Below are 14,786 nucleotides of genomic sequence, written 5' to 3' on the forward strand. Positions count from 1 at the left end.
TCCATGTTGCTCAGATGGAGATGGACAGGGTGAAGGTTTCTGACAGCTGTCAGGCCAACCTGAACAGAGTGCTAACTGGGATTCCCCTCCCCCTGCGTGTCCATACCAGACTGAGCTCTGGGAGCAGCTCCAGCCCCTGTACCCCTGCCACTCAGAGGGCTGCCATACAACAGGTAACGTAGCCCCACCCCCCTGCCGAAATCAAATCAATATCTTTACTTGCCCCAGTTTGGAAAATCATTATGTAGCTACAGTAGGCATATACAAAATGTACTTACAGTGTACATTACATTGATTTAGGGCTTCCACAACCATACAAACTTAACATTAACCCAGTTATTTTAAACAAGCTTCCAAACATATACAAAGTAAAGGGTTAGCACACAATTCCGAGAATAGGCATTGCCTCTCTTTATCAGTCACTGTGAATTTAAGATGACAAATTTCTGTAAATGTCATTCTGTTTCTGTTTATTATGAAGTTACAAGACCTCTTCCAAGAACCTATTGAACAATCAAATGTGTGTCATGGCTTTCAAAATATATTTTGATCATTGCAACATATTTTGCACTCTCCTACAGTTTGTGTCAGCTGTTCTTTTGGGAAGGTACAGATGTAGGATCTTAATTTTACCTATATTGTCACAGCTAAAGTAATCCTGCAGTAGCAGGATTTGAACGTTCAGTTCAGCTGGCAAAAAGTATGCTACATGAAAAGTGCAATACTGTTAAAAGTTGCGGTATGCAGAAATCACTCCACATTTTCCTGGTTGCTAAAACTATAATAGTTTGCCTAATTTTAGTTTATGTGTCAAAATAAGGTAGTATAGTACAGAGAATCATTGTACCATCTAAATGGCTGTGAAATATACACATGGCCAAAGGTATGTGGACACCCCTTCAAATTAGTGGATTTGGCTATTTCAGCCACACCCGTTGCTGACTGGTGTATTTAATTGAGCACACAGCCATGCGATCGCCATAGACAAACATTGATAGTAGTAGAATGGCCCATATTGAAGAGCTCAGTGACATTGTAATACATTGTAATAATCCACCTTTCCAACAAGCCAGTTTGTCAAATTTCTGCCCTGCTAGAGCTGCCCCGGTCAACTGTAAGTGCGGTTATTTTGAAGTGGAAATATCTGGGAGCAACAATGGCTCAGTCGCGAAGTGGTGAGAGACAGAAGGTAACAGGCAGAGAGAGACAGAGTGAAGAGAAAGGACCACACAATCACACAGACCGTACCCCTCCCAATCCACTAGGTACTGATGACCACGGACCGCCCTCTGAGTACTGAAGCACGTCTTAAGGGGAAGGTTCTGAGTGGAGAGCCATACTCTCTGACCGCAACAATATCTAGGACTCTTGGTCCTACGCGTAAAACCTGACCCCCTTCCAGGTGCGCTCATCTGTCCTCGGTTGCAAAACTCAAGCCCCAATCAAACGGCAAAACTCCCTCCAAAATTGAGTTCCAAACTGCGGAAGGCCATCCATTCTCGGATCTGAGCAACATCAGCACAATAACTGTCTTCCCCGCTGATGAAGGCAGTCCGGGAGCTTCCATGAAAATGGGTTTCCATGATTTAGTCTGCGCGCAGACCGAGCCACTCACGTTCCCGAACCAGAAACCTAAGATCATCATGCAGAGTGGGCCCACTGAAGAACGGCCGGACGAGTGCCGAACAGAAGGTTCCTAGGACAAGCTCGGCGGAGTGTGAAGTGGTGCCTCTCAATTCCCCAGACAGTCAACCCGCCGCCCCTCATTGGATTCTGGGTGTTCTTTGAGCCCGGAGATAAGAAATAACAAACTCGAAACGAGCGAAAAACAGAGCCCAACGAGCCTTTAAGTCTTGTGGGATGTCATTTTTTAAAACTTTGAAGTGAAGAATCTCAATTACATTTTTGATATTATTATTTGTTTTGTTTCTGTACAGTTGTAAATGAAAAAAATACACATGTGAACACCAAAAGTCCTTTTCAAATTCAACTTATTTTACAAGAAATAGTGAATCGTGCAATATTGCCAATATACAGTGCATTCAGAAAGTATTCAAACCCCTTCACCTTTTCCACATTTTTCAGTAACAAGAATAGGTGCGGATGTGCGCACTTAGAAGATCAAAAGCGGGCCAATTAGGTTACATCCTTATTATAGAATGGATTTTTAAAATCTTGATCAATCTACCCTCGATACATAATACCCCTTACGTTCGGGAGCCGACAGAGAGTATAATCTACCCCGGGGGAGTAGTTCCCGGAAGGAGATCAAACTAAAACAGTTTTTTATGAAACCGTGCGCAGATTTTCCTCCGGCACCCCTTTTCCTTGAAGAAGAGACAGAGGAAACAGGAGGGATAGCAGACATTAAACAACATAACAAATAGAAATACCTTAATAGAAGGGTTATGGCGCACTAGCCAGGGATGACCCAAAACAACAGGTGTAAAAGGTGAACAGACCCTATGATTACCAGAGACAGTGAGGTCAAAGGAATTCACGTCTTGGGGAGAGAACATCTAAAGAACAAGGCCGTGGGCCCCCTAACTGTCTGAGACAGTTCCCGATTGTCCATAAAACAGCCCTCCGCCCCAGAGTCTATCAAGGCACTAGGAAGCAGATGAACCGGGCCAGCGGAGATGGACCGGAAAGGTAGTATCCAGAAGGACCTGATTTCTAGCCCTCCTTTACTGATGAGCTTGGCCCTGGACAAGGTGACAAAATGACCAGCAGCCGCAGTAGAGACGCCTCCATCATTCTTAAATGGAATGAAGGTTTGGAACCACCAAGACTCTTTCTAGAGTTGGCCAGACTGGAAGGAACCTCCCGGGAGAGGATCCAAACTGAAAAAAACGGCGAGCAAAGCCGGCTGGTGAGAAGAGCCTTGGTCAGGGAGACAGGGCCCTGACCTCCTCCCCAAAAACAGAACGGTCAAAAACCCGTATCATCTCCTCCTTAAAGTCCTGATACTGGTTAATACACTCAGGATCCCAGATTGCTCTCACGAGTTCCTCTGTGGAGATGGCAGAACCTTCCAGAAGGACAACCATCTTTGCAGCACTCCACCAATCAGGCCTTTATTGGTGATTAGCGAGAGCTGGGAGAGTGGCCAGACGGAGCTACTTCTCAGTAAAAGACACATGACAGACCGCTTTGGAGTTTAACAAAAGGCACCTAAACAACCTCGTGTCAGACCATGAGAAACAATATTTTCTGATTCTTCTGTTATGTATTGAAACCAAAAGATTTTAACAGAAAACACTTTAATGAAAAACAGGAATGGCATAAATCCTCTTCCAACGTAGTCAATGGAACAAAAACAACGTTAGTATAATGCAGGATGACATGTCCAGGATAGGACAAGGTGGAAGCAAACGGCACCTCTTCTGGCATCAAAAACACAAACAAGAATCAGACACTGAAAGTAGCAGGAACAGAGAGAGAAATAGAGACCTAATCAGGGGGGAAGAGATAACCTAATGTACAGCAAGAATGAGAGACAGAGAAGGTAACCTAAAAAGACCAGCAGTGAAGAGAAAGGACAGGAACAGACATAACAAGGACAGCTGGTGGCAGCATCATTTTGAAGTGGAAATATCTGGGAGCAACAATGGCTCAGTCGCGAAGTGGTATCACACAGAACGGGACCTCTTTTCCGTCCTCGGCAGGGACTGGGAAGAACATCAGCACAATAACTGTTCATTGGGATTCATGAAATGGGTTTCCATGGCCGAAACTCACAAGCCTAAGATCATCATGCGAATCAAAAGTGGTGTAAAGCATTGGATTCTGGAGAGTGGAAACGCATTCTGTGGAGTCATTTTTAAAACTTTGATGAAAATCTCAATTACATTTTTGATATTATTATTTGTTTTGTTTCTGTACAGTTGTAAATGAAAAAAATACAGACAAATTCAACTTATTTTACAAGCTCAATATTGACTGCATTCAGAAAGTATTCAACATTTTTTTAGGTTACATCCTTATTATAGAATGGATTTTTAAAATCTTGATCAATCTACACATAATACCCCATAATGACAAAGCGAAAACAGTTTTTTATAAAAGTTTTCACTTTTTCTTTTACAAATAACAAATAGAAATACCTTATTTACATAAGTATTCAGACCCAGCCAAAAGAATTGTCCAACAGACAGGATATAAAGGGTACCAAAACATTTCTGCCTCCTTGAAGTTCCCCAAGAGCACAGTCGCCTCCATCATTCTTAAATGGAAGCAGTTTGGAACCACCAAGACTCTTTCTAGAGTTGGCCACCCGGCCAAACTGAACAATTGGGTGAGAAGAGCCTTGGTCAGGGAGGTGACCAAGAACCCATTGGTCACTCGGATAGAGCTCTAGAGTTCCTCTGTGGAGATGGCAGAACCTTCCAGAAGGACAACCATCTGCACAATCATTTATGGGAGAGTGGCAGACAACTACTTCTCAGTCACAGACCGCTTGGAGTTTAACAAAAGGCACCTAAACAACCCTCAGACCATGAGAAACAATATTTTCTGGTATGATGAAACTCGAAGAAACAATATTTTCATCCAGATTGAACACTGTGGCCTGAATGTTAAAGCCATCCCTACGGTGAAGCATGGTGGTGGCAGCATCATGGTGTAGAGATATTTTTCCATGGCAGGGACTCCGGATCAAAACAAGAAAGAACGGATCAAAGTACAGGCTTGATGAAAACCTTGCAGCTCAGACAAAGGTTCACCTTCCAACAGGACACTAAGCACACAGCCAATGTAACAGTATAACTTTAAGGCCCATACTCTGCACACATCAACAACAGTCACTCTCGCACCCATCGCTCCATCAAATGGAAGCAGCCACCAAGCCGCAGAGCAAGGGGAACTACTACTTCAAGGTCTCAGAGCAAGTGACGTCGCCGATTGAAACGCTATTTAGCGTGCACCACTAACTAAGCTAGCCGTTTCACATCCGTTACACCAAGACAACGCAGGAGTGGCTTCTGTGGTGGCATATTTCTGCTTTACCAAATGAGGAGAGTTACAAACTACACACCAGTCAGAGTTATACTTAAACTACAGCTTTAATAATACTAAGCTTTGCAATAACATTTGACTTTCAACAATTCACTATTTCTAATTAACCACTGAGAAGTACCACCGGAAAAGTACAAACATCTTTTATAGACAAGATACACCCCTCTCAACTTACACTGACGAACCACAGATCTTAGGAACAGTTTACAAAGATTTGTATGAAAGATATCTATAAAACATAGCAGACAGTGTCAAAAGTTCTCATTGTAAAGACCAGTGTCTGGCCCCCTCACTCCAAAACGGAACCGTCTCTCCCTGGTACGGCATAGAACAGAACCATTAGCTCATGTTATCCGGAATACTCTTTAGGTTTTATCACCCCAAAGACATCGTAAATCTCCTCTGTTATCTCATAGAGGCCCATCCTCAGTGGAACACACACACAATACTCTATTCTGTCAAATGTAACAACTATTATAATGTAATACAAGCATTATAACATAATCTTACACGCATTATAACATCATGCAATTTTCTACGACATCTCCCCCATTTTGAGAATATTCTCAATTTAAAAGAAAATTACAAGATTTAAGAGAACATTCATTTACATAGAAAATACATATATTCTACATAAACCAAAAATCACAAAACAATAACTCATTGCATGGGGTTCCTGCAAATGACCAGCTTCATTCCAAGAAACTCAACACTGTCTCTTATTTCAATCCCCAACACATTTTCTAAGCACTCTTGCAATTTTTCTGGGAAGGTTATGATACACAGTCACCTGCACAAACCCACGAAGATTAAACTAAAAATACATACAGTTTATGAGATTCAAAGCTATATTTTCCATAGACAGTGAAAAGCACATGTTTAATGCATAATGCAGTGCATGCAACAATGGAGTTTAATGAAATCATCTTTAGTTATCTATCACACTCCAATAGATCGGCATAGTATGTAGGAAATGACTATTTCCATTCCAGAAACTAAATTAGCATATCCTGTTGTACAAATCCAGGTAATGGATCCAGACTCATAGTTAAAATAAAATGTATCCCTTTGGTGCCTAATGAACATGACCCAAGATAAGCATCATGAGTACACTATTTATAAGGCAATGCCTATAGATCAAATAGATTAGGATCAATTTCACTCCAGATCAGAGTTCACCCTCTCTATTCACCATGGCATGCTTATAATAGAGTCAACATCTTTAGTTCATAATAACAATCAAAACAATTCTTTAGTTTTAAAAATCATTCATTTTTCAAATAAATCGCAATTAGAACCCAGTTAATTATCCAACCAAAATGTAGAATGACATTGCTCAGTGATTCAAATTGGTCTTATCACTCAAAGTAAAAAACTCAATTTAACACACATCGACATTGGCAGAATGTACATTTATTTTAACATCCAGTATAATTATCCCATATTTCTACTATTAACTTTTTTTATCACGATTATAATACAGATCAGTATCTCAATGCATTCTTAATTTAAATTACTATAATTTTACATGGTGTAGACCTCTACAATCAACCTGATACCACAAAAGTGTAAAACAATTTTGGGCACAGTTGACCAACCCCCTCTCTCAGGCACTGATTCTTCTTTGTTCTTCTTTAGATAGCTTTACAGTTCAAAGTGGATGGCCCATGATAATGTCCCAATTTCAATGTCTCACCTTTACCACCCATTATGTCTTGTCCATTCGTCAACCAGTATGCCAGCAACATAAGAGAAGTTTAGAACAGATTTCTCTCCATGCTCACTCCACGTGGACTCCTCTCACACTCCTGAGAGAAACATGAAAGAAAAGCTGTTGATAGCTTCGATCGGATACTGTACACCGATTTCTGGCTCCGCTCCCTTCTCTTGGTAGAAGTGGTTCAGACAGGGCCTTATTCAACACTTTTGTCACTCTTCTTCAGACAGTTAGAGGGTGTTTTGAGGTACACACACAGTTCGGTCCAATTATCTCTTCCATGCATTAAGATACTGTCTGATGTCACTTTTCATGATAACCTCAAAAGAACAGATCAGAACAACAGTTTAGTTCAGTTCATTAACTACATGATAAATTATTACTTTTACCAATTATTCTTAATACAAATGTCTAAACATATTTCAAAGAGAATAACAACATATTCTATTGAAACTATTCTTTCAAATTGGCTTATACTCCCCAACACACTGTCAACTCCATTGTGGAGCCAAAGGATCAGGAAGTTAGACCTATAACCCATTGGGAATAGAACAGAACAAACAACACAACAATAAACTCCTTCACATCAATCAAGGTGTGTAAACTTCAATCCAAAACCTCAAAGAACTGAATCCTCCCCCATTTTAACACATATCTCTCCATGAGAATAATGTATAAAACAACACTACTACTGGTACAAAATATTATTTTTTTCAATCAAATAACCTCATCAAATTAAAAGCACTAAACTGAAGGCAATGCCCTCTCCTTCTTCACATTGGTCCAAATTACAAATATGGCTAAGAACTATAAACTCCATCATATTTATCAATTACAAAAATTACCTTGAAATCAGTATTACAAATGACCTTAAATTAATTATCCAAATGGCTTTCCAATGAGGGTGATCAAGCCACAACGGAAAGTCATGTTAGAGGTCATAGGTCATCATGGGGCAGCAGGGTAGCCTTGTGGTTAGAGCGTTGGACTAGGAACCGTAAGGTTGCAAGTTCAAACCCCGGAGCTGTACAAATCTGTCGTTCTGCCCCTGAACAGGCAGTTAACCCATTGTTCCTAGGCCGTCATTGAAAATAAGAATTTGTTCTTAATTTACTTAAAATACAAACCCTTCAAAGAAGGGTTTCTTACTATATTAGACACATTTTGTTTGAAATAGTCAAACATTTCATACATGTTGTATCCCAGGTTCCCAGAACATTCCTTTATTAGAAATTAAAATGAAAACTCAGAAAAAATCCATGTATGTGCGTGCCCCTTTAAGATACATTGGCACTAAAAACAAATGGAAAACTCACTAAATCCAAAGAAAATTTAAAAACAAATCAAATATAGTATTTTAAAAACACCAACAAATAGTCATAACAAATGTGTTGTGTGTGTGTGTGTATTTGCCAACCGTAAGGTAAAAACCCCCCAAAATCTTCCAGGCCCTTTTCAATTTGGTAGTTTACGGCCTCAATCTCACTCACTCTCCCCAATATTGTAATCTCAGGAAACATTTCAAAAAGAGACAATGACACCCCCAGTTTCCCAGAAAAAAAAAACACAAAACACTTTGTTAGCATTCATTATTCTACACCGATTCAGAAATCCAAAAGTTATCTATGATTAAATCATTGATCATACATTTTAACCTGTATATGTATGCTTAATTGAACATAGCTACCCTTAGATATAATTATCCTGATATCATTACTATCTAAATGTAATTTAGAAAGAATCCTTCTCAAACACATCAGATAATACAATGTTTAAATAAGTACAATCAACGAGAGAGAGAGAGAGAGAGAGAGAGAGAGAGAGAGAGAGAGAGAGAGAGAGAGAGAGAGAGAGAAAGAGAGAGAGAGAGAGAGAGAGAGAGAGAGAGAGAGAGAGAGAGAGAGAGAGAGAGAGAGAGAGAGAGAGAGAGAGAGAGAGGATTATAATAGGCAAACTCAACCCTTAGTCTTGCTGCCAACATTCCCACCACATCCACAGACCCCTGTCCCGAATACTGTTCTTTCGGGTCTTCCATATCGCTAATTTTGCTGCCCCTAACACAAAATTAAGCAACACAACTACACCCTTTTGACTGAACCTGTACTTTGGCCCAAATATATACAGTTAGGAAGAGAAAACCCCTCCCAACGTTGAGAACCAATCAGTGATCAGTTCAATCATCCCAACCAACCTGGGACACAGGAAAAACAGATGTGCCAGAGATTCAGACTCAGCACAGAATGGACACCCCTCTCCTACAGTAGGATCCAAGTGTACCAGATGCATGTTGGTGGCTATAGCTCCATGTATTATCCTCCATTGGAGGTCAGCTTTCCTCTTATCAATAGGCAGTTTATATAATGATCGCCAACAGCCTTTTGGAGAGGCACCTGGACCAAGCACATCCGCCCACCTCGTCGATTTTACCCCTTCCAGGGTAGAGGCATGGGACACCTTTACACATATTCTGTACATGGCCTTCTTTCCCACCTCCTTGAACTCCCCAAGCTCCGGTGTATCGAAGGAAAGCAGCATCCCTACGTCCTCTTCAAATGCCCCCATCGCACCACTAACAATCAGTGCAGGGAACATAATCCAGACCCTCCTTCCACCGATCAGAATTGGAAGTGTCAGTCACATACTGCAGATGAAGCTCTGGCAAGGATTCACAGACCTCAGCGACAACCTTCCTCAGTAGGCGAGATGATCGGATCCCTGCTCAGCTCCTCCAACGATCTGCTCCTGCTCCGCATCAGATGGCCCAGCTTATTACACCCCACGCCTAACAGGCATTAACGTAGGCTAGCTGAACCCAGAACACGGGACTGGATGGCAGTGTTATGAGAAAGAGGCTCTTCAAAAAGCCACATCCCTGGTGGCGTGCAGGCCTTACGGGACTTGACAAAGACTCTCCAAGCCTGCATAACAGACTCATAAAATGGAGTCAGGCCAGTCAAATCACCCCCCTCCAGTTTTAAGAGGAAAAGATGCCTGTCTAAGCCCAAACAACCCGCTCTCATCAATGTGTAAAATCATTAGTCTGTGCCACAGGGTAGAAGCAGCAAGATTATTAGCTACCAGGACCCGTCCCCTATAAGACAGCTGGGGCAACACCCATTTCCACCTTGACAGTCTGGCACACACTTTCTCTGCTACACCCTCCCAGTTCTTTTTCTGAAAGACATCGGAGCCTAGAAAAACCCCCAAAGTCTTCATCCCATCTCTGCCCCACTGAAGCCCCCCTGGTAACCTTGGAGTGGACCCCATCTGAAGCTGACCTGCCCACAGCGCTTCACTCTTTCCCCAATTGACTCTAGCTGAGGAGGCCCCCTCATACACCTTTAAAGTGTTTGAGAGAACCTTAACATCCTCACCCCCTGTAATAAAAACTATCACGTCATCTGCATACGCAGACAGTGCTATCGTGGGACCCTTCAAACCAGTAAGCTTCGCTCTTAAAAAACAAGGCATTGGTTCAATCGCCAGACTATATAACTGCCCTGAAATTGGGCATCCCTGCCTGATGCCCCTTTGTACAGGGATGGGGCAACTTAAACCACCACCCACCTTCACCATACACGAGGCTCCAGCATACAGTAAATTCACCCAAGACAGAAAAACATCCCCAAACCCAAAGGCTTTCATTGTTTTAAACAAGTACTGATGGTCCACACGATCAAAAGCCTTCTCCTGATCCAACGAAAGTAAACCCACATTTACATCATACAGTTTACAAATGTCTAAAACATCTCTTATCATAAACAAGTTGTCAACAATAGAGCGATCAGGTACACAGTAGGACTGGTCCTTGTGGATCAACACTCCCAGATACTCTTTCAACCTATTTGAGAGACATTTCGAAACAATTTTGTATTCTGCGCACAGCAAAGCAACAGGTCTCCAATTTTTTATGAGAGCCAAATCCCCCTTTTTCGGCAACAGTGAAAGCACCGCCCGTTGACAGGATACAGGAAGAGAACCTTCATGAAAAGATTCACACAGCACTTCATAAAAATCCTCCCCAATAGACCCCCAAAAGTGCTTATAAAACTCAGATGGTAAACCATCGATGCCAGGGGCTTGGCCTGTTGAGAGCTGCATCATTGCTGTGGACAGCTCCTGCAGTGTAATGTCAGCGTCCAATGCGACTCTCTGCTCAGGTCCCAATTGAGGAAGACCATGTAACAACTGTTCAGTACACAGAGAGTCACAATCCTTATAAAGGGATGAGTAGAAATCCACGGCATGTTGATGCATTTCAATATCATTCGTGGTCACCTTCCCATCAGGGAGACGAAGGCAGACCATCTGTTTTCTTTGAAACATCGACTGTCCTAGGTTTTAAAAAAATGCACTAGGAGCATCCATATCCTTGAGGGAAGCGAAACAAGACCTAATCAAGGCACCCTTCACTCTTTCATGCAGAAACGACCTCAGTTCATGTCTCTTGTCCTGTAAATTCATGACTAGTCCAGGGTCGTTCTGAGTGAGCAACTTCAATTCAATGTACTTGATGTCCTGTTCAAGGGCCTTGATAGTCTCTTTAACTTCAATTTGAGACAGAGCAGTATACTGTTGACAAAATACTTGTATTTGGGCCTTACCAACCTCCCACCATTGTCTCAAGGACTCAAAATTCCCCTTTATAACCCTCCATTTTTCCCAAAACAACAAAAACCTGTCACAAAACATGACATCATGTAACAATTTAACATTAAAATACCAGTAAGGTGATGACCTCCGTGGACAGGACAAGTGAATATCAACAGTAACAATATGATGATCAGAGAAACCCACAGGAGTAATGGCACACTTTCCAACCTACTACAGTATTGCTCAGATACATACAACCTGTCTAACCTTGCTGCACTGACACGACCTTCATTAATTTTTAGCCATGTGTACTGCCTAATTTTTGCATTTCTAACTCTCCACACATCAGAAAGCTCAAACTCAGTTAATAGGCCAGACAGGCAAGTGGCTGACCACAGGTGAGGTTCTTCAGCGGTGCGATCAACAGTAAAATCCACTGTACAATTCCAGTCACCCCCTAAAACCATACACCCCTCTTGGTCACACTGTCTTAAGGTTTCCTTTATTTGATCAAAAAACGGAATACGCTCTGTACCCTCATTAGGAGCATAAACATAAATTTAAAAAAATCCCATAACATCCACCTTGACCAATAAAACCCGACCCTTGACAATCTCTGTTGTAGATACCACAGTCACCCCTAAGCCTGAGGAAAACAAGATGGCCACCCCAGCACTGAAATTAGTACCATGACTGAGTACATGCTGCCCCTCCCACCACATACCCCAGTCAACCTCATTTTCCTCATCACTATGTGTCTCCTGTAGGAAAACTACATTAAGTCTTTTCTGTTTTATGACTTCTAATACCCAAGCCCTCTTATTCCTGTCCCTTCCCCCATTAATATTAAGAGAACCTAACCTTAGTACTTCCATATAGAAAAGAGAAAAGAAAAGCAGAAGAAACCACAGAGAAACCAACAAGAAAAAAGACACCCTATGAAGCATGATCATCATCATTATTTTTTTCTTCTCTTAACCTGACTACGTTTCCCACCACCTTTTGCTGCTGCAACAGCAGTAATAAATTTCCTCAAGCGAAACCGCTTCTTCTCACTCAATTGGTCTAACCCCACCATCTTCTGTAACATCACAGCTGACCTCACAAACTTATCAACATCAAAATAATCTGCCAATTTGACAGATTTCCCAAAAGTCTGATCCAGAAAATAATTTACCTCCTCTAGATCATAAACTGAGTCATCACCAGCAGCTGTCATATCTGAAGAGATCTCCATATCATTCTCCTGATCCTCAGCTGAGACCACAGACAACTAACTCCCCTCTACCACACCCCTTTCAACACTCCCCACTTGCACCTCATCACTCGTACCAAGCATCTCCTCCACTACCTGAGAGACTAGCCCCACCTGAACATCACTACTCATAGTGGGCATCTCCTCCACTAACTGGGAGCCAAGCTCCACATGAACCCCAGCACTCGTAGTGGGCATCTCCTCCACTACCTGGGAGCTTAGCTCCACATGAACCCCAGCACTCGTAGTGGGCATCTCCTCCACTACCTGGGAGCCTAGCTCCACATGAAAACCCTCCTGTACCTCATTACTCATAGTGGGCATCTCCTCCACTACCTGGGAGCCTAGCTCCACATGAAAACCCTCCTGTACCTCATTACTCATAGTGGGCATCTCCTCCACTACCTGGGAGCCTAGCTCCACATGAAAACCCTCCTGTACCTCATTACTCATAGTGGGCATCTCCTCCACTACCTGGGAGCCTAGCTCCACATGAAAACCCTCCTGTACCTCATTACTCGTAGTGGGCATCTCCTCCACTACCTGGGAGCCTAGCTCCACATGAAAACCCTCCTGTACCTCATTACTCGTAGTGGGCATCTCCTCCACTACCTGGGAGCCTAGCTCCACATGAAAACCCTCCTGTACCTCATTACTCCACTACCTGGGCATCTCCTTTACCTCATTACTCGTAGTGGGCCACTACCTGGGGCCTAGCTCCACATGAAAACCCTCCTGTACCTCATTACTCGTAGTGGGCATCTCCTCCACTACCTGGGAGCCTAGCTCCACATGAAAACCCTCCTGTACCTCATTACTCGTAGTGGGCATCTCCTCCACTACCTGGGAGCCTAGCTCCACATGAAAACCCTCCTGTACCTCATTACTCATAGTGGGCATCTCCTCCACTACCTGGGAGCCTAGCTCTACATGAACCCCCTCCTTTACCCCAGCACTCATACTGGGCACCTGCTCACCAGTCTGAGGAACTGGCTCTTCAGATACATCCTTACCTTCTACAACAATACTTTTCTGTAACATAACATTTCCTTCTAATACAAGTTGCAACCCCGTGCCCTCAACACGGATAACTTGTTCCTCAGCAACAGGTGCTTGTGGCTGCTCTACCTCTGTCGGCTCACCTCTCCCTACATCAGCGGGCCCAGGCTTTACGATGACCACCTGTGCCCCTCCCTCTGCCTTCTCCCTTTTCGGGCAAGCATGTCGCTTATGACCAACATCCCCACACTCAAAACATTGTTGACTACCCGTACTAGCATAAGCCATATACATTCTATTGTCATACTTGATTTTAAACGTTAACTCTAAAGTCTGCTCCGGTGAGTCCAAAAACATAAACACCTGTCGCCGAAATGACATTACCTGTTTCAACGCCAGGTGTGTGCAACCCAACGGGGCAACCTTAATTGAACTGGCGAACTTCCCAAAGCGCTTGCGCTCCAATAGCTCATTTGGAATAAACGGTGGTACATTTGAAATTGTTACCCTTGTTGACGGAGAAAAAAGCGGCGTAACTTGAATAAACATTCCTTTAAGAAGTACGCCATGCTCAACCATACGATCAACCAGACACTCTTCTTTAAGAAATACCACCACAGCTTTATTCATCCGGGATGCATAAGCAATATTCTCATAGCCTACCTTCTCTCCTACGGCGACCAGAAATTCCTCCACCGTGACAACAGCTTCAGTAACACACCTAAAGCCGTGCCGAAGTGACAGGGACGGCATCCCCAATCGGGCTGCCATCCCCGCCAAAATCAGGGTAATTTTGATACGAAAAACAAAATACTGAATTCTAACACAACAAAAATAATAACCTTAATCATGCACAGAAGAAAACCAAATAAACACCACCAAGAAATAGCAAACCCGAAAGAAAGTTGTGAATATCTAACTCTCCACAACACACGCACTCCTTCACTCAAACAATTCTCAGCATGCACCAATCACTCCCAGCATGCAGAGAGAGAGAGAGAGAGAGACTTCAATTCACACAGAATAAGACAGGAGAAGTACTCCACATATAACAGACTGACCCTTGCCCCCTGACACATAAACTACTGCAGCATAAATACTGGAGACTGAGACAGGAGGGGTCAGGAGACACTATGGCCCCATCCGATGATACCCCCGGACAGGGCCAAACAAGCCGGATATAACCCTACCTACTTTGCCAAAGCA

General features: G+C 42.8%; 1 protein-coding gene across 6 annotated transcripts in view; it reads left to right on the plus strand.

Moving 5' to 3' along the window:
- Nucleotides 1–14,786, plus strand: part of LOC135545680 (mitogen-activated protein kinase kinase kinase kinase 4-like) — a 136,752-nt gene that overhangs the window by 50,580 nt on the left and 71,386 nt on the right. For all 6 annotated transcript variants that reach the window (XM_064973467.1, XM_064973465.1, XM_064973466.1 and 3 more), the window contains one exon: nucleotides 15–173. In XM_064973467.1, coding sequence (XP_064829539.1) covers nucleotides 15–173 — 159 coding nt within the window. The remainder of the gene's footprint in view (nucleotides 1–14; nucleotides 174–14,786) is intronic.

Source organism: Oncorhynchus masou, chromosome 9 (assembly GCF_036934945.1).
Source record: "Oncorhynchus masou masou isolate Uvic2021 chromosome 9, UVic_Omas_1.1, whole genome shotgun sequence".
NCBI lineage: Eukaryota > Metazoa > Chordata > Actinopteri > Salmoniformes > Salmonidae > Oncorhynchus > Oncorhynchus masou.